This window comes from Equus przewalskii, chromosome 9, assembly GCF_037783145.1.
Source record: "Equus przewalskii isolate Varuska chromosome 9, EquPr2, whole genome shotgun sequence".
Lineage (NCBI taxonomy): Eukaryota > Metazoa > Chordata > Mammalia > Perissodactyla > Equidae > Equus > Equus przewalskii.
Window position 1 is genome coordinate 64,885,783 of NC_091839.1, and position 23,899 is coordinate 64,909,681.

At 36.0% G+C, this 23,899-nt stretch overlaps 2 protein-coding genes across 5 annotated transcripts in view; one reads left to right on the top strand and one right to left on the bottom strand.

The window, feature by feature from the left end:
• ZUP1 (zinc finger containing ubiquitin peptidase 1) overlaps positions 1-8,172 on the bottom strand; it is a 31,490-nt gene extending 23,318 nt beyond the window's left edge. The window contains exons 1-2 of one of the 3 annotated variants that reach the window (XM_008518025.2): positions 5,182-8,172; positions 3,293-3,868 (exon numbers count right to left, since the gene is read on the bottom strand). In XM_008518025.2, coding sequence (XP_008516247.2) covers positions 3,293-3,854 — 562 coding nt within the window. In that variant the 5' untranslated portion in view covers positions 3,855-3,868; positions 5,182-8,172. The remainder of the gene's footprint in view (positions 1-3,292; positions 3,869-5,181) is intronic. The other 2 variants (XM_070556891.1, XM_070556890.1) reach the window with 2 other exon arrangements.
• The window catches only part of KPNA5 (karyopherin subunit alpha 5), a 42,630-nt gene continuing 26,797 nt past the window's right edge, over positions 8,067-23,899 (top strand). The window contains exons 1-8 of one of the 2 annotated variants that reach the window (XM_070556893.1): positions 8,225-8,442; positions 10,032-10,208; positions 11,282-11,415; positions 13,513-13,614; positions 13,739-13,838; positions 17,856-17,950; positions 20,953-21,084; positions 22,738-22,826. In XM_070556893.1, coding sequence (XP_070412994.1) covers positions 11,287-11,415; positions 13,513-13,614; positions 13,739-13,838; positions 17,856-17,950; positions 20,953-21,084; positions 22,738-22,826 — 647 coding nt within the window. In that variant the 5' untranslated portion in view covers positions 8,225-8,442; positions 10,032-10,208; positions 11,282-11,286. Of the gene's footprint in view, positions 8,443-10,031; positions 10,209-11,281; positions 11,416-13,512; positions 13,615-13,738; positions 13,839-17,855; positions 17,951-20,952; positions 21,085-22,737; positions 22,827-23,899 lie in introns of both variants that reach the window. The other variant, XM_008518005.2, reaches the window with a different exon arrangement.

Sequence of the window (23,899 nt, forward strand, 5' to 3'; positions counted from 1 at the left end):
CTTGATCTATAGACCCAAGGCAATGCCAACCAAAACCCCAGCAAGGTATTTTGTGGATATCAACAAAGTGACTCTAAAGTTTATATGGAGAAGCAAAAGATCCACAATAGCCAACACAATATTAAAGAACAAAGTTGGAAGACTGACACTATCCAACTTCAAGACTTACTATAAAGCAACGGCATCAAGACGGTGTGGTACTGGAAAAAGAGGAGCTAAATGGATCGGTGGAACAGAATAGAGAGCCCAGAAATGGACTGATATAAATATAGTCAACTGACTTTCGACAAAGACGTAAAGGTAGTACAATGGAGCAAAGACGGTCTTTCAACAAATGGTGCTGGAACATCTAGACATCAACATGAAAAGAAAATGAATCTAGAAACAGATCTTACATCCTCCACAAAAATTAACTTGAAAATGGATCACAGACCTAGATGGACAATTGCAAATTTATAAAGTTCCTAAAAGATAGCATAGGAGAAAACTTAGATGACCTTGGTATGGCAATGAGTTTTAAGATACAACACCAAAGGCATGATTAATGTATGAAATGATTAATAAAGTGAACTTCACTAAAATAAAAAATTTCTGCTCTGCAAAAGACAATGTCAACAAAATGAGAAGAGAAGCCACAAAATGGGAGAAAATATTTGCAAAAGACACATGTGACAAAGATCGATTATCCAACATATACAAAGAACACTTAAAAATCAACAGTAAGAAACCAAAAACCAGATTAAAATTTGGGCTATACACCTTCACAGACACCTCACCAAAGAAGATGTAAAGATGGTAAGTATATGAAAAGATGTTCATCATAAGTTACTAGGGAATTGCAGATTAAAATGAGAGACCACTATACTCATATTAGAATGGCCAAAATCTGGAACATCAACTGCTGGCAAGGATGTGGAGCAACAGGAACTTTCATTCATTGCTGGTGTGAATGCAAAATGGTACAGCTAATTTGGATGAGTTTGGCAGTTTATTATAAAACTAAACACACCGCTACCATATGATCTGGTAGTGATCTGGTAATTTGGTATTTACTCAAATGAACTGAAAACTTCCGTCCACACAAAAACCTGCACACAGATGTTTATAGCAGTTCTACTCATAACTGCCAAAACTTGGAAGCAATCAAGCAGGTGAATGGATAAACTGTGGTACATCAAGACAATGGAGTATTACTCAGCACTAAAAAGAAATAAGCTAGCAAGCCATAAAAAGACATGGAGGAAACTTAAATGCATATTACTAAGTGAAAGAAACCAATCTGTAAAAGCTATATACTCTATAATTCCAACTATATGACATTCTGGAAAAGGCAAACTATGGGGACAGTAAAAAGATAGTGGTTGCCAGGGGTTGAGGGGAGGAAGGGATGAATAGCTGCAGCACAGAGGATTTTTAGTACAGTGAAACTATTCTGTATGATACAATGGTGGGTACATGTCATTATCCATTTGTCAAAACCTGTAGAATACACAACACCAAGAGTGAACCCTAATGGAAACTATGGACTTTGGGTGATAATGATGTGTCAATGTAGATTCACTGATAGTAACAAACGCATCCCTTGGTATAGGATGCCCATAGTAGAGGAGGTTGTATGTATATAGAGACAGGGGGTATTCTCTGTACTTTCTGCTTAATTTTGATGTGAACTTGAAACTGCTCTAAAAAAATAACATTTATTAATTAAAAAAAAAAGAATTTAGACACTCTCCTTACACGTTTTACAAACATTAACTCAAATGAATCAGACTTGAATGTAAACTTTGAAACTATACAACTTTTAGAAGATAACATAGGAAAAGTGACCTTGAATTTGGCAATGAGTTTTTAGATACAACACCAAAAACACAATCCATGAAAGAAGAAATCAAATAATTTGCACTTAATTAAAAGTAAAAACTTCTGTGGCCCACTGGTTAAGTTCAGCCCGCCCCACTTTGGTGGTCCAGGCTCAGTTCCCCAGACATGGACCTACACCACTCAATGGTGGCCATGCTGTGGCAGCAGCCCACATACAAAATAGAGAAGACTGGCACAGATGTTAGCACAAGGCAAATCTTCTGCAAGCAAAAAAAAAAGAGGAAGATTGGCAACAGATGTTAGCTCAAGACCAATCTTCCTCAAGTAACACAACAACAACAACAAAGTAAAAACTTCTGATCTGCAAAGACACTGTTAAGAGAAGGAAAAGACAAGCCCCAGACAGGGAGAAAACACTTGCAAAACACATATTTAATAAAGTACTTGTATCCAAAATATACAAATTACCTTAAAACTCAACAGTAAGAACAAGACACATGATTCTAAATGTGTATGCACCAACAACAGAGCCTCAAAATACACAAAACAAAACATGACGGAGCTGAAGGAAAAAACAGACAAATATACAGTTATAATTGGGGACTTCAACAATCTCCTTTCAAAAACTGGTAGAACTTCTAGACAGGAAATCAGCAAGGACACAGAAGATCTGAACACACTCAAACGCAATCTAATTGGGAAATATTGAACACTCCACCTAATGATAAGAGAATACATTTTTTTTCCAAGTGTCTATGAACATATACCAAGATAGACCATACATCTTTTCTTAGGCCATAAAACTAACTTTAACGAACTTAAGAGAAATCAGGGGCCAGCTCCGTGACTGAGTATTTAAGTTCTCGCGCTCCGCTTCAGCAGCCTGGGGTTCACCGGTTTGAATCCTGGGTGCAGACCTACCCACTGCTCATCAAGCCATGCTATGGCAGCATCCCACATAGAAGAGTTGGAATGACTTACAACTAGGATATACAACTACATACCGGGGCTTTAGGGAGGAAAAAAAAGAGAAAGATTGGCAACAGATGTTAGCTCAGAGCCAATCTTCCTCACACATACACAAAAAATACTCCAAAAAAAAAAAAAAGAACAGAAATCAGAGTGTGACTTCAATAACACAGAACTCATTAACAAAATCAGAGTACAAGACAATCCAGGTGCCACTGGGCTGGTGGTAAACAAAAGAACATGCCACTGAAACTGGACTCTGAGTGTATTTCTCTGCAGAAAGGTTCTAAGCTTACTCTGAATGTAGCTGAAACGTTTATTATCTGCATCAAAATTCTTTTCCATAATTGTATTTTCATATTATAATAATGGCAAATGAACAACATTATAGATATAAACTGAACTTAAAAACACACTTTAGTAACCTGATTTACAAACCAACTTTGAGAAGAACACATACTAAACTGAGACTACTGTTACTTATACAAAATGAACACTTTACCTTCTAACGGAGTGTCTAAAAGATTGGCATGCTTTGTTTTCACATGAGCTTCCATATCTTGACTACAATCTTCTATTTTTCCACAGAATGGACATTCGGGAGGACTATACATTGTTTCATAAATTGATCCTTTTATTTTGGATAGGTCACACTGTTCTTCCTTACTTTTCAGGAATTTTCTAGATTCAGTTAAGTTCTCTGAATAAAAAGCTTTATGTTTTAAAGTACCATCCTTTGGCAGGCTTTGAGCTGAAATTTTCGGATGATTAGATGCACAAGCTGAAAGAATACCTGAATTAACTTCCGTTCTACACTGTAGGGTGTTGTCCTTCCTGTTATCTGAAGTTCCATACTGTATTGCATTGATCCTCTCAAAGTTTCTTTCTAGTTCATTTTGCTCACAATGAGCAGTTTCAATATGAAAACACATTTCATCATAATTCACACCTGACAACTTGCAAAATGGACATATAACTTCATTTTCCATGTGAACAATTAGGAGGTGAGTCTTCATGTCTGGTTCTGAGGTTACTGTTTCACCACAAATATCACAAGAAAGCATGGTACATCAGGTAGCTAGAAAAAAACACAGTATTTCATTTTAAGTTGGAAAGTAAGAGTTGAATAAAAAATGCATTTTATAAAATGATTTGGAACAATTATACTTATTATTTAAAACCGGATTATTTAGATGAAAAAATTTTCAATGCATTTACTGTTCCTCAATTATACAAATCTATTTAGAAATCTCAACCATTCACTACCATATTTCAAGTTTATAGTTTCAACAAAACAAAGGCAATAACAATGCAAAATAAAATAACTAATTTTTAAAATATTTCAAAAAGTGTGTCTGGTTTGAGGTAGAGATAAAATAACATTCACAAAATTGCCCAAGTAAGGTAAGTCAGGTAAGAGAAAACAAAGAAAACTTTATCAACTGATGTATCTAAGTACAGAACCTTCAAGTTGGTAAGAATGGGGAGGGTAAATAAACACATCTTAATAATAGCAGTTACCAGTTAAAGAGCTATACATATACCAAACTAACTTAAGTACCATTACTATCATTCTATATAGCAGAAGCCCTGGCTCCGATATGTCACCACAGCCAGAAAACGGTTAGCCAAAATGCTAACCCAGTCAGGCTCCAGAGGCCGTACTCTCAACCCAAAGAATAAAAGCAGAGTGAGCATAGTAAAAAACAGCACCAATTCCAGAGTCAGGAGAACAGGGTTATAATCTCAGGTTTCATAATTTTAGGTAAGACAGCGCACCTCTTCGAGGTTGGGTCTATAAAATGAGATGTACTAAATCAGCAGTCATTTTGGGTTTTATGGACCTATAAAGTACTGGCTACCGACAAAAAGGTGATTTTGCTAAGAAACAATTTTTAAAAAGCAATCACCACGGCAATCTTCCTAATTCCTGCTACAGACCATCCCTCGGCTAAGGACTAGCTAAAAACAAACAGGAAAAGAAAAATAAGAGAACTATTCCCATCATTTAAATAAATTTAGCTTTACAAGAACTCCCCACGTTGTCCTTATTTTTCTCTTTCCCTTGAGACAAGTGAAAATAGTCTCTGATTTTAAAAGGAAGTTCTCCCAAACCCTCAGCGGACAGAACGTCACACCCAGAGAGTTTCGTCTGTTCCCGGGGCCAGGGCACGGCTAGACAGAGAAGGATATACTTGAACTCCCGAACACTTTGATCAGAACAAGTGGGTGAGAGATGTAAGGATGCGGCGATAGGGCCGGAATGCCGCAAGGCCGAGGCTGCCCGAAGCTCCGCGCCAAGGTCCCGAGCCACGACCTGAAAGCAGGCCAGACACTAACTGGGGAAAGCCGTGGGCCTGAGGAATGAGGACTGGGGCTGTCAGTTCTTACCGGCCCGGAGGTCCGGCCGCGGCCACACTGCCCTCCGCTTAGCTTCCTCTGCGGGTCCCGCCGCTGCCGCCGTCTGGCTCGCCGGCAGAGGAGCACGTGCGCAGCGTCGATTACCTTTCCCGGCCTGAAACACTGGAATAGGCCCTCTCTATACCCAGAGATTTAGGAAAAGAACCAGCGACCCTAAAAAAACCCTCAGCTTCCGGTTATTACATTCAAAAAAGCTCTTCCTCTCTCCAGAGGAAGCGAAGGACTCCCAGCATGCCTCGCTCCACCCCGGTCTGGGTTGTAGTGCATTCTGGGACTCGTAGTCATTTTTGCAGCCTCCCATCAGGGTTCTGACTCCTGATTTACTAGGAGAGACGCTAGGCTCTGTGGTCTTTCTGAATGAATTCCTAGGGCTAGTCCTAGGGCATTACACGAGTCCACATTACCGTTTGTCTAGGGCCTGACCAAGTAGCATTCTATCCTATTATCACTAAAGGGCTTATAATGCCCCTTGGTGTCAAACTCCAAACTATGCTCTGCAGATGGAGGATAACCAAGCCAGGTTCTTGCCTCAAAGTTACAAGATCACATGTACCTTATAAGGTTCAGCCCTTATTTCATTCAATGAATATCTAATGAGTGTCTATTAGAAAGGCATTCTGCTGGGAACTGGGGTTGCAGCAGTAATCAAAATAAGTGGGCCGTTTGAAACTTACATTCTAGTGAGGCAGAGAAAAAATAAACAAGTAAATAAATTGATCATGATAAGTGCTATGAAGGACATAAAACTGGGTTATTTATAGAGAGGACTAATGTAGTTAGAAAAGGTCTCTCTGAGGTGGTGAGTGTACTAATGAACAAACCTTGCACCAAATGGAGGAAGAACGTTCCAAGAAGAGAAAATAAGAACAAAGGCTCTAAGGCTGGAGTAAAAAGAACATTTGCGACCTGAGTATAATGTTCTAAAAGAAAGAGTGGTTAATATGCAGTCAGAGTTGTAGATAGGGGCCAAATCATGTAGGGCTTTGTAGAAAGCTACTGGAGTATTTAACTAGGAAAGTGGCATCATCTAATGATGTACAGTATATTTTTAAAAATCATCCTGGGACCAGCACTGGTGGCCTGGTGGTTAAGTTTGGAGCACTCTGCTCCAGCAGCCTGGGTTTGGTTCCCAGGAGCGGACCTATACTGCTCATTAGTGGCCATGCTGTGGCAGCAGCTTACATACAAAAAAAAAAAAGGAAGATTGGCAACAGATGTTAGCTCAGGGCAAATCTTCCTCAGCAAAAAATAAAAAAAGAAAATCACTCTGGGGGCTGAGTGGTTAAACAGGGCAGATGGAACATGTATTTATATTCCTCGCCTTTCAAAATCTACTAAAATGATGAACAAATATAATAATAAACATTAATGAGACTAACAGATTTTGAAAACTAGAAAAAGGATGGATGAGAAGTAACTAACTTAGCTAACAACAGTAGTCAACAAAAAACAAGCTAATTCATGCATGAAAACTCCGGAAATGTTCAGAAATTAAAGACTAGATACTTCTGAAAAAGATATTAAATTTGGGCTTGAAATGAGGAACATTTTGCTGAAAGTGTGAATAAGAAGCAGTTAGAACTATACCCACGTATTTCCTCCATCACAAGGTTGCTAAGTGACTCATTTTTCCCTCCTAGATGGAAGGCTACAGTTTTAGTGTATGAAGAAAATGAACTGGAGAGGCTGTCAAGTCAGAAATGCACAACTAAGTGTGGGGGTCAAGGTGTTGCACTGAAAATGGGCAACAGTGAGAACTAAATTGGGAATTATGAGGCCCCTAGCCATTTTCCCCCAACACATTCTGATATCTGAGTGTGATTGGAAGGCAGGATATTGGAAAATTCTTCTCTAGGGAAAACCATTGGTTCAAGAGAAAAGACCTACAAATAATGACTTTTAGAAAGTCCTCCAGTGAAAAAGCCAAGATCCCATGTTTTCAGCCCGTAGGGAGGTCAACGACTGATGGCGAGTAAACAAACCCCACGGATCCACAGGCTTACAATAGGTTTCTGTAGTGTCTCAGTCTTAAATACGAATGCATACTCAGTGATCACCAGGCATTTGAGTACAGCCTGTGGCAGGAAAGGTGAAAACCAAAATGATCAAAAAGAAAAAAAAAAAGAACTCTGAAGAAATAGACAATGAATGAAAGAGGAAGAAAAACTTCAAGGAAACTACAATCAATATCCTCAGAGAGAGAAGAAAAGATATTTAATCCTGAATTAAAAATAGGAAATAGCTCTTGAGATTAGAAAATACAACAGCAAGATTAAAATACATTTTATATATACCAGTTGATTTACGTATATATATATATGTATATATATCAATAGAGAGCTGAAAGATAACTCAAGAAATTTCTCAGAAAAGAGAACAAAAAGAACAAGAGATGGAAAATAGGAGCTTCTTCGGGACAGGAGTCACGTGTCAACCTTGTATTTTCTGTGCCTCGCATTGCATCTGGAAAACAGTCTGTTTTCAATACTGTTTGTTGAACTCCAGGGTGAATTACAAGGTTATACGTGTGTTGTAATTTACAGCACTTTATCTGGAGTTATTCCTTCCATGTATCAGTGACTACTTTTTTGTCCGAAATCCACAGATTTCATATAGAATCCAATATTATAAATAAACGGCAAAGTGAAAAGCTTGAAACAAAGGAGCAGAGCATATGGGAAAAAGTTAATGAAGATGAAAAGGGAAAGAGCCTCGGTAAAATTCGACGAGGTTGGGATTTTTATCCGTTGTGTACAATGTTGTAGCTCCAATACCTAAAACAGTGCCTGGCACAGATTAGGCCCTCAATCAATACTAGGTTGTAGAATGAATGAATGAACGAACGAACGAACGATGAGTGAATGAGAACTCCACGGAGGACTAAGACGGTAGGACACGCTCCTGCCACAGCGCCTGCGCCGGGTTAAAACACCGGAGTCGGTGCAGGCGCCGGCTCCTCCTTCGGTGGGTGGGGCTAGGGCGCGGGCTTCTCTCCGCCCCTCCGCCGATCTGTGCCCCTGCCGCTGCCGCCGCCGTCGCCGCGTGCAAGGGCTTCTGGGAGAGGAACCTCGGGGTCTCGGGGAAGGGGCGCAGGTGGCCGCCATCTTGAATTGCGAACCTGGTCGCTGTTCTCCACGCTAGGGGCGGGAGTGGCGACGCCCCTGTTACCTGCAGCAGACGCCTCAGTCGGGGGCTGGGAAGTCGGGGCCCGGGTTAGTGCCACATTAATGGGTAAGTGGGAGTGACACACCCCAGGTTGGGTGGGCCTCGGGTTTGGTCCCTGGGGGAGCTACTGGCTCCTGGGGCCACTGTTTTTATTCACCCCCTTCCTTGCAAAGGGTTCAGGAGCAGGCCGTGGCCGTGGTTTTCTTAGGTTCGCCTCAGGGCGACGGCGGTGATGGGGGCGTGGCAGCCGGACCTTTCCCTTGCGGACGCGAAGGCGCGGGGAGTCCAGATGCTCGGACAGGCAGGCTGGTCCTCGGAAGGAGTTTTGCAGCCGGTCTCATCCTCCAGCCGCCCTGCTTCACCGTTTCTCCTTCTCTCGGTACATGGTCTTGCCAAACGCTGCCGCTCGCTCCTGGGAGTCAGCGTCTGTCCGCGGCCGGCCGCTTATTAGAAGTTGCACGGTGGCCAGAATTAGGCAGGTTCGGCCCCGGGGCCTGCCCTCCCCCGGGAGGCAGGTGCCTCGGAGAGCTCAGTCCCGACGCCGGCAAGCGGGGTGAGACTTAGTCCGTCACCTCCCTTCCAAGATGAATAGTTAATAGTGTTTCCTCGATAATGCATAAGAGATTAAAGCATTTGAAAGCTGTGAAACGGGATGATGATACTTCAGAAGAATACAGACATTGGCATTTACTCTTTGGCTTTTTGAACACATTAAAAAAAAAGCTTCTGACTTGATGCCTCTTAATTACAACACTCAATGATTCGTATTTTGTAGGAAAGTGATTTTCTTTCTTGATAAACAAGAAACAGCTCTGTCCTTTAGATCTGTAAGTCCTGCTTGTTTGGTTGCAAGGGTTCTAGTCGGCGTTATTTCCCCTTTTGTATGGTCTTGTAATTTTACTAATAGGCACCCAAAGCCGTAGAAAGGGAGGCTTTAGGGGCACAAGAAATTCCATTAATAGATATTAGGAAAAGTTCAGATTCCAGTTATGTGCCTAACCTCAACTCAGTTTTTCAAAGAGTTGGGTGAAAAATAAGCTTATGAAAAAAGTTTCCTCTCTTCTACAACTTTAAAGTGTCTGAATAGCATTTCCTATATTTAAAATAAGCTGTATGAGACAGCAGCCTTTGAAGTACAGTCTTTAACGTTATTTTCCAGAGAATGAAACAATCTCATTGGGTGAGGCACCCTTAGAGATCTTTTTCGTTGGACTCAACACATCCCCTTTAAAGCAACTGCGGTGAGGATGCAGGTGTTAAATAACAGGCAAGAAGTTAGTACCATAGAAGATAAGGAACACATGTTAATTGCGTTTTGGGGGCTAGATTTATTTGGTTAATGTATTTATGTTGAAAGGTTTTAATGCAGTCACCTAGATTAATGGTCTTAGAAGTAGTCTAGTGTGTATGTTGGTTGGGGGCACAGGTGGAATTTTCAAAGAAGTTTGCCAATTTCTTGTGAAATGTGAACCATGTCCTTGCCATATTACCCATCAGTTCTACGCCTAGATATTTCCAAGAGAAGTGAAAACTTACATGTACACGCAAACCTGTACATGAATGTTTATAGCAGACTTATTCCTGCCTAAAACTAGAAACAACGTAAATGCCTTTCAACTAATCAATGGGTAAACTGTGGTATATCCATACAATAGACTACTACTCAACAATAAGGAAGAAACTATTGATGAATGCCACAACATGGATGACTCACAGATACATTATACTAAATGGAAGAAGCCAGCTGAAGACTACATGCTGTATTATTCCATTCTTTGAAATTCAGGAAAAGGCAGAACTATAGAGATGGAAAACAAATCTTTGGTTGCCAGGTATTAAGGGTGGGAGAGGGCTAATGGGAGCAGCATGAGGAAGTCTTGGGGATGATGGAACTGTTCTGTGTCTTGATTGTGATGGTTATATGCCTGTATACCAAAAGAGTGATTTTTACTGTGTGTAAATTAAAAAATAAAACAATTTAATTCATTATTCTTGTCTCAAAAACAAGCAGGCAAGCAAACAAAACCACCACTCTGATCCTCCATCTGTATTCCTTGCCTTGGGTTATTTGGCATCATACTGAAATAATAGCTGAAGATGAAAAACCATGGAGTCATCCTCAACTCCATTTTCTTCTTCACCACTATGTCTTATATTCATTTGGCCTCTAATTCTTATTGAACTAATTTCAGAAGTGTTTTTGGAATCCAGTCTATCTTCTGTATTTCCAATGCAACTACTAATTTAGTTCAGGGCTTCATCATCAACATTTGAAACAACTGTGTCTTTAATTTCTTTAATTCTATTCCTTAGGGTCAAGTCTAAATTTCTCAACCAGATTGCGGGACCTGTATGTGATCTTATCTACCTTTCTAGCTTTATGTTCTGTCCCTTCTGCCGTGCATCCTCTTGTTCAGGCACACTCAGTAAATATTTGAGGTGTACTTATTGAAGCCTAATACCATATTCGACTGAAGATAAAATGCTTCAGTGATGGCTGTTTCCTGATCTTGCCTGAAACTGTAATTTAGAAGATTTTTACCCAACGATCTCAGGATTATTTCCTAGCTGACGGTGATTTTAAGATGCATTCCACTTCAGAAAGATGAAAATGCCAGGAATGGCAGAGTGCATCTTAGAATCAGTGAAATTAGAGTAATGACTTTGTCTGTATTTAGAAAATCTATTTGTTTGGTAGTTCATTCCTAAAATACTTGGTCATTTTGTTCCAATTTTATATGGGAGTGAGAGGATATTCTTTGTGCATAATTTCCAGCGTGGATTTTGTTGGTCTATTTAATTGGTGAGCCTGAATCTAGTTCCCTGAATTTAGTTACCCTAGAGTAAATATTTCGTGTAGTCTTAGGAGTTACCAGTATCTGTTTTCTTCTCTCCTAACCTTAAGATGCCATGGCTAGTCCAGGGAAAGATAACTACAGAATGAAAAGTTATAAGAATAAAGCTCTAAATCCTCAAGAGATGCGTAGACGAAGAGAAGAAGAAGGAATACAGCTTCGAAAACAGAAGCGGGAAGAACAGGTAGGTGTTTTTAAATATTCTGTTTAACACAAAGCATTATGTACAGATATTAAAAGTTTTCTTATTGTTAATTTTTGGATAATTCTAAATGAAAAAGTGTTTTAGGAAATTGAATATACATAAATCTATTCTTTTAGTTTATTAGACTCCAGGAATAACAGCAAATTCATGAATCAGAATCCTGTGCTATTTTTTTTAATCACTGACAGGAATGGCTTTGCTGTTTCATTAGTAAACGTTTTATGTTATTTATATTTCTACCCCACTGCTAAGAAATTTTTACTCTTGAGCCTATTTAGATAACTTCCATTTGTCCTTGTAAAATTTGCCCCCTAAAAAATGTTGCTTATATTCATTTGTTGCTTTCTGTTTCGTAGCTCTTGCTCCTAATTAGTTATAGGCATCTTCCTGTGCTCCTTACACTGTTCCTCCTATAGTGTCGTCATCTAGATCTCAGCCTTCTCTGTGTGAACTTTGCATATGTGACGTAAGGAATAGAAGAATCATTTAAAAGATTGCATCTCAACATTTTTCCTTCCAGAATATACTTAAATTTAGAAGTATTTATAAATAGGAGGGTGTGGTCCTCACACAAATTAAATCTAATATGTGAAAAGGACTAGCAATTAAGAAAGCAGAGAAAGACCTGTTTTAGAAATATGATTGTGATTTGTCGTCTCCCTATCTGTAGTATCTAGCACAGTCCTTGCTATATTATAGTAGGTACTCAGAAAAAAAAAATGTTGAATGAATGATTAGAAAGAGAACTGTGTACAGATTGAAGAACAGTTATTTATCTATCGAAAAGAACATGATGCCAGACTTTTTTCCTCAATTTTGATTTAGAAGATGTACCTCTGAATCTCCGTCAGTGACCGTACCATGTCTCTCCTCCTCCTTTTTGGTTTTTTCAAACAAAACATTTATTTGTTCATGAATTTAACTTCTATTTCTTAAGCATCTGTTAGGTGCTCAGAACTGTACTAGGCACTAAAATTATGGCAAAAACAATAAAAATTATCAGTGGAGGGGCTGGCCCAGTGGCTGAGTGGTTAAGTTCGCGTGCTCTGCTGCAGGCGGCCCAGTGTTTCGTTGGTTCGAATCCTGGGCGCAGACATGGCACTGCTCATCAAACCACGCTGAGGCAGCGTCCCACATGCCACAACTGGAAGAACCCACAACGAAGAATATACAACTATGTACTGGAGGGCTTTGGGGAGAAAAAGGAAAAAAATAAAATCTTTAAAAAAAAAAAAATTATCAGTGGATTTTTCTGAACTACTTTAAAAATAATCAGTTGGAAACAAGATAGCTGTAACATTTCCTCCAGACTTTTCAATAAAAAGTAACTTTGTAATTCATAATTCCCTATTTATACTATTGGTTCAGTTTTATATTTTTCAATAAATAGTGCTAAATAAAACTTGATGTTTAAACTATTTTTTTATTGCTGTATAATTGACACATAACATATTAGTTTCAGGTGTACAACATAATGATTCAATGTTTGTATATATTACAAAATGATTGTCATAGTAAGTTTAGTTAACATGCGTCACCACACGTAGTTACAATTTTTTTTTCTTGTGGTCTGTTTTTTTCTTTATTTTTATCCACTACTGAATTAATAAGCATAGGGCTATCTTTCCTGAGAGTATTCTCTATTCCTTGTTAATCTGATATACTAACTATGTTAAGATACCACATGTTATCTCGCCCGTGGAACAGATTTGCTTTTTAAGATTTTCTTAGAAAAATTCTTAGACATCTCATAATCCAGTGTGAGCATATGTACTCTTTCAAATGCTGTAAAATGTGATTGTGTACTCTACTTATGGGCCGGGCTATTGGTAAAAGATGGAGAATAAGAATGGCCCAAAGCATTCTGCAGGGCAAGAGCTAACCTAGCCCAAAAAGTTTAACTTCTCATAGATAATTTGAGTCTTCTTGCTATGATTGGAAACTACTAAAATGTTTAGAATTTTAAATGATAAAATTATTAGTTTGTTTTGTTCACTTAAATGAAAACTAAAATTTAATGGGAATTCAGTGTTTTATGGAAAGCTCAATGTATAAAGTGATTTCTCTTTATTACAGTTGTTCAAACGCAGAAATGTCTCTTTGCCCAGAAATGATGAAGCTATGCTAGAAAGTCCTATCCAAGATCCAGATATCAGTTCCACTGTACCTGTTCCAGAGGTAGATATTACAAAATTGTATTTCAGACTATACTCCGATAATATTTCAGAGACAGTGGATACAGCAAGCATTATTCATGTGAAATATTTAAATCATAAATTGTATTTTCTTTTGTGTGTTTTAGGAAGAAGTTATTACCGCAGATATGGTTCAGATGATTTTTTCTAATAATGCTGAACAACAACTAACAGCAACACAGAAATTTAGAAAGCTCCTTTCTAAAGGCAAGAATTATTTTAGCATGCTTATTTGATAATAGAAGATTCTGTAGTACAGTTTTATTGGATATTTTAGTACTTAGTATTTGTACTTAGTATTATTAGATATTTTTTATTTTAAGGCACTTCTCTTTGACAGTAGGTCTTAATTTTTCTTTAAAATGTATTTTTAAATAATATCTATTTTTTAAACATTATGTTACCAGAGTAACATGTGTTGATTGTATAATACGTGCAAATATAAAAGAATTTTAAGGGCCAGCCCGGTGGCAGGTGGTTAAGTTTGGCGCACTCCACTTCAGCATCCTAGGTTCACGGGCCCGGATCTCAGGTGCAGACTTAGACCACTCATCAAACCGTGCCATGGTGGTGACCACATACAAAAAGAATAGAGGAGGATTGGCATACACGGTAGCTCAGGGCCAATCTTCCTCAAGCAAAAGGAGGGAGCTTGGCAACAGATGTTAGCTAAGGGCCAATCTGCCTCACCAAAAGGAAAAAAAAAGGAATGTTAAAAAGCAAATGTAAAAATCATTAGTCCCACTACCAAGAAACAAAGTTAGAGATACATATTTTTAAATTCTTGTAGAAATATTTTTCAGACGTGATTTTTTTAAATGACAACATAACATTAGAGAATGAATCTAACATAATCAAACATTTAGTTTTTTTCCCAGTTTTTGTTTTTCAGAAACAATGCTACATAAATCCTTGTACAACCTAAAATTTCCTTAGTATAAATTCATAAAAGTGAAATGATGGGTCAGAGGGAATAAACAGTGTATTAATTTATACTCCCATCTTCAGTTTGACAAGTATTCATTTCACTATATTCTTACCAACAATTATCTTTAAAAAAGAAGACAATGCTTAGGTAATAGCTCATTGTGTGGTACTTTTTAGATACTCAGGTTGAATATTTTCCTTTAATTATTGATCTTTGTAATTCATAATTGCCTGTTCAATTTTATATTGAGTTGATAAAAATTTCTTGTGTTTCATGTATAGAATTTATAGCGTTAGTAATTCTAGTTATATTGAGCTGTATATATGAAATGATGAGGTTTTGAAAATGCCTTGGCACAGCTGCCTTATCTTCCTAAGAGAGACAGAATTTAGTAACACATGAGAAATGAAAGAAATCTTGTATTCAGGTCAGCAGAGATTACAAGGCTCTTGCCTTTGCTTTCTTATTGTACTTGTTCATAAATACTAACAACTTTTGTTTCTCTATCTTCCAAGCTAAAGTAGCTTAGCAATGTTAGGAAATCCTTACACAGTCAAGAATGGCTTCCTCTTCCTCACTGTGCTCCACAGCTTTTGTTTCTGTAATTGGGATTATTTTTGAGTCAAACTAATATTTTTAAATTATTTTTTACATGATCATCTTCTCTTTCAAGATTTCTTTTTGACATGCGTTATATTATAACCAATTAGGAGAATTTATTTAGATTTAGTTCTATTTAAGAATGTTAGAGTTTACCACTGGTGTTTTCATACCACAGCTTCCCCATTATTAAATTCTTTGGTCATAAGATTTTATCCTTATTTGCCTTAATTCCTCAGGGTATTCTGTTTCTTTTAAACTGTATCATCTTTTTCATAAATCAGTGATTTTTTTCTGTTTCTTCATAGTGGGATTATGCTTGCCCATGGCGGGCATAAAACAGGCATTATAGATGTTTTCTTTTACTGATTAATGTGAGTTCCTGCCAGATTCATCAGACCTAAAAACAATATTTGACTGACTTTAATTTTACCTGATCCATCACTATAGGAAACATGGGAAAGGAGCTAGAATCAGAACTGGAACTAGAACTGTAACTCCTCTGATGTCAGTCATGAGAGTGACATTCTGCTAGAATCTCTTATTCACTTCCCTATCATGGCCTCTCTCATGGATGTAAATCACAAGTTGTCATTTTCTTCAATCCTAGTTTTATAGAAATTTCTCCAAATCTTTTTTTTGTGGCTGACTCTTGCTTAGTTTTCAGTGCTGAAGCAGATATTCCCGTATGTTACTTATGATTACACTGCCATATTGACTCTTCTCCGTAATAGTTTATCACCTTTATATGATTATATGTAGGCTATTATTCTGTCAATTAATATAATGCCGATGTGAAAGTTAATAGTTCATGATACCTGTTAGATTAGCTGATGATCTAAATGCACTTTAATTGTTTACTTTTAGGTGGAAGTAACAATAAATGTGTTGCTCTTAATTCTCCAGGAAGAAACCTTATTTGCGTTCTTAAGTCTATGTATATATCATATCTCTATCTATATGTATCTATCTACATTTATAGATACAGCTGACGGTCTCGCTACCCACTTCTCATCCTCTAACCAGAAAATCCTGCATTTACTTCCTTCTCTCAATCTCTTCTGTCTCTCCCCTCAAATAAAAAGAACAAGACAAAATTTTTGTCCCTTAAAAATAAAAAGAGGATAGTAGATTTAGAATTTTCTTTTTGAAAAAGAAAGAACTAGAAGGTGAAGGTGGTAACTACAACTTTATAATTTTGTTTTGATGTTTTTAAAGGTGGAGAGTAAAAGCATTAATAATACATATTGTTTTATCCTGTTGGTATTTTATAACTATAACAACAGTTTAAGCTAGGCTCTGGAATTTGCATTTTGAAGAATCCAGGCATTTCATTTAGAACACCCAAATAAAACTTTATGGGTATACCTTTACTAACCTGGCAGAAATCTCTAATTTTGATCAAGTTAGGATAGCAAATTTGTAGAAAAAAGAAGAAAAGAAAGAAGTAAGTCCATTCCTAAGTAAACTTTTCTTAACAACTGAGAACATTATTTCTAAGATTTAAGCCTACTTAAAGCTTAATAATAAGGTTTTCTTATATCAAACAAGCAGGATTTGTGCAGATGTTTGATGGTTACCACTCATTTATTCATTCTACTGAATAAATACAATATGTTAACATTTATGTATGAGTTATTTGTGATCAGTAACATGTTCAAACAGAAATTAAGGAAAGAGTGAGTCAAAGTGGAAATGAGATTTCTCTTGTGTGACTAGGTAGGTGGAGAGATAACTCAGCAGTGGATTCAAATGGTGGGCACAGGACAAAGTGAAGGAATAAGCATAGTGATGTGATGAGTTTGATCTTTGTTATACTACATTTTAAAGAAGGTGTGAAAAAAAACTGTGGCCAATAGGCAGTTAAAAATACAATCTAGAATCTAGGAGAGAAGAATTCAGTTATGAAAGTTAAGTTTGTGAATTGTCACAAATGATAATAATAGGTGACAATTGAATTAGCAAAATAGGTAAATGTTCTAGGAAGAAAATAAATAATGGGAAGGAAACTCACCCAAAGGAATACAAGAGAGAAGTTACTGGAGACCCACAAGAGGATACATTTGCTGAAGCTAAGGGAGAAGAAAGAGTTCTTGGTCCCTAGATTGCCAGTAGCTGGAATATCTTTGTTTTAAAGTTTCTTAGAGATTTTATGATTTTCAAAAGCCCTCTGCATTTCATGAAAATATATCAAGAGTTCGAGATAGTCCTATAGCATTCTCTAAATAATAAATAATACTCTGGCAAAATAAAACCTCATCTGGCTGAGACAAGCAATTCATGGTTGATAGTGAAGGAGACACCCTTGGACACTGAGGGTTGTGTTATAAAGAATTAGTGGGAACTTTATCCCTCAGTTGGTGTTTTGAGTGTTGGACTGAAATAATTTCATGTTGTGAAGGTGACCTCCTAAATAGCCTTCAACTTAGAAAATTTAAATATTTGTGTAGGAAATATTTTAGAATTTTCTTATCATTATTTCTCATCATTATTATTAAAAATAATTTGCTTTGCAGTAAGCATTGCAATTATGAGAACATTTGTCTTCTTCACTTGCACCCAGCCAAGGGTTTTAAATAAACTTGGTCAGTAAAACATAGGAAAGAGTTATTTTGTGTGTCCTGTTAATTGACGCAGAGAGCTGATCATTGTCTTTTTGTGTCTGTATAATAACTTCATTCTTTTTTAATTTTTAGAACCTAATCCACCAATAGATCAAGTTATACAGAAGCCAGGAGTTGTACAGAGATTTGTGAAATTTCTTGAAAGAAATGAAAATTGTACTTTACAAGTGAGTTGTATAGTTTTCTTTCTTAATCTCTTTCTAGAAATGACATATGGTTGAAGTTTCTAGCAAAAGCCATACTTCCACAAAACTGAATATATTATAAGCCTTCAGTAAATACTTGGTAACTAAAGGAAAAGGTAGTACCAGCTGTCTTGCCTTGGTTGTTGCAATGTTAGTTTCTTCTAGGAACTATTATTTTATTAAACAATTGTGGGAAAAGTATATAAAATCATTCCTAATTTTAATAAAAATTTTGTAGTTGTCAGCCTTTAGAAAACCTCAAACTGAAATGTTAATTTAATGGTTAAATTTATTTTGGCTTGTAGTTTACTAGTTGTAACTTTTTAGTATAAACTCTTTCACCTGTTAAAACATTTTTATTATCTATTGATATTTTATTTTTTTCAAAAAAAACAAATTAGTGTAATTTACTAAAAATGTTACGAAAGTTAGGTTTGTCCAAAAGAGCCTTGCTTCTCAATTATACCATAGAGACAGTTTTAAGATTTCTTCCAAATAATTGGCTACTGTAAATTACAGTAAATTACTGAAGTTTGCAAATATTTTACTGTTAAAAAATAGATTGTTCTTCCTGCCTTTCATTGCTATATATATTTTAAGTAAGAGTGCAGGGTGGAATTATATCTGTTTATCAGGAATTGCACGAGACCTGCAGCTCAATTATCAATGGTATAGTCAGAATGGATAACTGTTAACTGATATTCGAGTAATAGCTGTTGAAATTACAACTTAGAATAGTGTTCCACTTACCTGAATAATTTGGGAAAGGTCCTCACATTTTAGGTAAAAGCAAAGGAATCTGTTCCACATGTGAATGTCACCCATCATGACTTTTATGCTGAAAAGTTGTTGGGAATATTCACAGTAAGGGTCTCTGAGGAAAAGCCCACTTCATTAATGTTTTAGTCTTACTGTCAATTGGTTTTCAAAGTCTTTAGGTGTTAGTGCTGTAAGGACTAGAGATCATAACATCTGGTCCCTTTGCTTTATATATAAGCTCTGTGTCCAGACTAAAATTGAAGCCTCCTGTTACCTAGTTTATTATTTGGCTCTTTAATTCTAAATGAATGAAAGAGCAAATGAGTGAATATGAGTAAATAAAATTGAGTGCTAGTTTGAGCCATACGTTGTGTAAGGCATTGTAGTTAAGATATTGAGTAAGAGATTGTCACTCTCTGCAAAAGTTCTTCACTCTTTGTTGAGGAAGACAAACACATAAACAGATCTGCAATAACATAGTATGCTTAATGCTATGACATAACTATAAAGTGCTTTGTGAGCACAGAGAATGTAGCAACTTATGTGTTTAGGAGAAGTCGAGGAAGACTACACAAAGTTTGCATGGCTTGTCTTGAGAATGAATTAGAGTTTGGCAGGCTGAAAAGAGGAAAATTAATTTCAAGTTGTGAGAATAGCATGTGCAGAGAGCATGGTATATTCAAGAAGAACATTGAGGGGCTGGCCCCGTGGCCGAGTGGTTAAGTTCACGCGCTCCACTGTAGGCGGCCCAGTGTTTCGTTGGTTCGAATCCTGGGCGCGGACATGGCACTGCTCATCTAAGCCACGCTGAGGCGGCGTCCCACACGCCACAACTAGAAGGACCCACAATGAAGAATATACAACTATGTACCAGGGGGCTTTGGGGAGAAAAAGGAAAAAATAAAATCTTAAAAAAAAGTGAAGAAGAACATTGGGAACTTGATCATTTATTAGTAACTGTAATTAAAGCCTAATGAAATTCATCACTATGGTCTTGGGGCAGCAATATGCTATACCATATTACCCAAGTTCATGTGAAACACGCTAGTTCAAAACATTGATCTAACTAATAGAGAGGCCGCAGGCTGGGGGCCTATCTTCCCTTTCTCCTTTTTGCTTTTTTTGTTTAAATCATAGCCATGCTCTTCCAGTTTGCCACAGTTCCCCACTTACTCCTGTCCCTCTTTTTCTGTTAATTATTTGTTCTGTAGTCTTGTGAATTGACCACTCTTGACTAATGCTTTCTCCTGGGGATACCAGGAATAACTTTATGGAGTAACTTTTTATTTGTCCTTTAGTTTATTTCGTTATCTGCAATTGATTAGGAATGTGATCTCTTTTTTATTTTTTAATATAAATCCTTCCCTTAGAGATTTTTCTTAGTCTCATACATAATAGTAACTGTACTTTTCATGCCTTTCAGTAATGCTTTTGGGTGAATTTTAATTTTATTAATCATAGTGATATCTGCCTTAATGTGAAAAGTTGGCTATTTATGTCAAATATTTTTAAAGCTATAGTCACTTGTTTTCCTGTGGATTTGTTGGTCATTTTCAATAATTTTCTGGTTTATTGTTTGGGAGCCACAAGTTGAATTTTCTCAGTTGTTTCTGTTATAAATTCATCATATATAAGTATATTCAAACTCTGATTGAATTAATATGAATAACTTGCCAGAGGCTCTGCTGCTTAAAAGAATACCACAAGTTCTACTCCTGGCTCTACTAATGGTTAACTCTTTGACATTGAACAAAGCACCTGAATCTGTGGACTTCTGATTTTCTTGTTTCTTAAATGAGGAGGGTGGGACTAGATGATCACTAGGGAAACAAAAGTACCTTTTATGATTCTGAGTTCCATAAATATACTTTTCCTCTATTAAGTAGTCTAATTTATTTTCAAACTGCTAGCTTTAGAACACCTGGCTCTTTAATAGTGAACATTAGGAGTTTTGTTACTTATGAATTCTAATGTGCTCTTTTATTCATGATTTTGTAAATTTTCATTATGTTCTTTCTCAGTTGTTATTTTGCCAGACTGAAGAATCCCTTTTTTTTAAGGATTTTCATCTGTGAAATCTGATTTCACATTGAAACTTACTAATCATAGGTCCGTCTTTCTTTCATACTTGTCCATCTCAGTCTTTACTCCCTCTCTCCTTCCCTTCTTCCCCTTTCTGACATTTCTTTGGTGCTTTCATTTATTCTACTTTTATCTTTCCTTAGTTTGAAGCTGCATGGGCGTTAACTAATATAGCATCTGGAACTTTTCTACATACTAAGGTAGTGATCGAAACTGGAGCTGTTCCAATTTTCATCAAACTTCTTAATTCAGAGCATGAAGATGTTCAGGAACAGGTAAGTTTCTAATTTGCACTGTTATATTTACTAGGTTTTAATTTTTTTGTGAAAGTACCAATTGTGATTATGATTTGAAATTCATTTTGTGCAAATTGCCTGTACATTGTATTTGCTAAAATGCAGTCATTTCTATTCAGCATCAAATTAGAAGGAAGAATGAACTGTCTCCTGCATAATCCTGGGTTCTCTATAAGTGTGATCTCAGCTATCATGGAAATTATTGTTCCCATTTATAAAAGAGCATACTGAGACCCAGAAAAGTTAGTAACTTACTCAAAGTCACAGTGAATGAATGAACAGGTTTTAAACCTGGGCCAGTCTGACTCGTTTTTTTTTGCATGTGCATAGATTATTTTGTTGTTTCTTTTAAAAATATCACATTATTTTAAATAGAACCATTTTTAAATAAACTGTGAATAAATTTTCATAATTGTTGTAAGAAGGAAGATTTAATTACACATAATTTGTACCATTTAAAAAAAATTAGATGTTTTGGTATTTTGCTCTTTAATTATTTTTATGCAAATTGATCTGTTGATCTTTCTACCATTCCATTCATCCGTTTAGTCTTATGTAATTTTTCTTGCACTAATATTAGGAGCCTTTTCTTGTCGCATTAATTATTCTTCCAAGAAAATTTTAGTGATTACTCAATATCCATTCAAGTATGTATCATAATTTATCTATTCCTCAATTTATGTTTATTTCTAGCTTATTAGTATTATTAATAATATGATGAACATCATTATATATCAGTCTTTATATGCCTCTTTATTATTTCATTAGGGAAAAATGACTTTACCTTGTCAAAAGATAAAATCTTTTTAAAGTTCTTATTACATATTTCAAAGTTGACCTCCAAAATTTATACCAATTGATATCCGCACCAACAGAATATTAGACTTCACAGGGGTGAAAAAGTCATTACTTTCAAAATTTTTCTTAAAAAAATTAACAAGTCTAGAGTAGATGTTAAAAATGTTAACTCATATTTTAAACATTAAAATAAAATTCTCCCAATTGAAAAAGTAACATTAATTTTGTACATACATGAAAAATTTGAAATGAGAATATAATAAAATAATTTAAATTTGTGTAATTTCTCAGCTAATTGGAATTCATAAGTGAATAATTTGATCTTTTACTACCATTTATTTTAAAAGTTACAATGAACCTGGACTAATTCTAAATGTATTTTCAAGGATCAGTCCAAACTAATTCTCATATTAGCTTTACCTTACTTTTCTATGATTTGTCTCTCCTTCCCTTCTTTTCCAGATCTTCCCTTCCCAATTAGGTGATTTCTTGGCATAGGAACAAACCTCTAGTATAGGTAATTGGAAAATTCAGTGAATAGATAGGTTGTGCCTCTCCGTGTAGATTCAGTGTAGACAAACTATGCTCTTTGTTAAACACATTAAACATTTCACTAGTATGTAAGGAAAATTTTTTAAATGGCTTCTTTCAATTTGATTAAAAATATTAAGTGGAATTTTTAAAGTTTTTGTTTCTTATTGTCCTACTAACATTTTTTTTTCACATCTCGAAAACTATCACTTTGTTCTTTATGTACTAAAATCTCATTCTTAACATAGAGCATCTTATAAAAGATAATGTCATAAGAGCATATTTTTTTCTTATTTTTATAAGGCTGTTTGGGCACTTGGTAATATTGCTGGTGACAATGCAGAGTGCAGAGATTTTGTTTTGAATTGTGACATACTTCCACCTCTTTTAGAGTAAGTACTTTAAGTTTATCACAATTAAATTAATACTACTTTTGGAAAACAAAACTATGTTCTCCACTATATTTCTACATATGCAATTAAGTTCTTCAGTGATGTTTTTAAATTTGGCTTATGTTCAACCATGCCTGCAATAGCTAGAAAGTAGGTAAAACAAAAAAAATGTTTCAAATTGTATCGTGTCTGTCTCATTTATGCCCTCTTAAGCCATACTCACAGTGATCACTTGTGCTTACTTGATGGTTACTGTGCTAAAATAATTATTCTACAAAACAAGGATATATAGTAGTTTTAATACAATAAAAATTTAAATATTGCTAAAACAGAGACTCTTTAATACATGAACAGATGGTGTATTTAGGATATCGGTAGGATTTTACATTTGATTTTGAAATGCTAAGAGAACAAGATCATAAGAGATTTTTCTTTCAAACTTAGAGTTTTACTTAAAATGACTTATCTAGTGTTTTTTTCCCCAAATACTTTACACATTTTTTTTTTTTCAGAAATTACCCTATAATGTAAAGTCCTTTACAGAAATGACAGAATTATTTGAAAGATAAGTTTCTTTATCTACCTTGGCTATCATTCACCAAGAGGATCTTTATTTAGGCTTACTTCTGTGTTATTCTCCAACCTCTCCAAGCTAAGGAGTTGAGTAGGAAGAATAAATTTTTAGATGCTAGTTTGCAAAAGATACTTAATTTTTTTAGAGAGAGTAGCTTTCTGTAGACAGAAGTGAGTTCTCAGCATGATTTCATTCCACTGACGTTGAATACCTACTTTGTGCAGGCCACTGAACCACTCACTGTAATTCCATTTACTTTGGGCTTATCCAAAGTTAATTTTCAATAGTATTTGAGAGTTTAACTGAACTATGAAAGAAAGTACTGATTTAGAGTTCAATATCAGAGTCATTTTGAAGTTTGTAGTATTAGAGGCATCTTTTAAATTTTGAATTTGAGATTTTTCTGGCCTGATTATATGGTTTGTAGATTAACTGAGCTCTTTGTTTCTCTTTTTATTTCTACTTCTCTTTCTCTAGGTCATTATATTATTTGTTAATA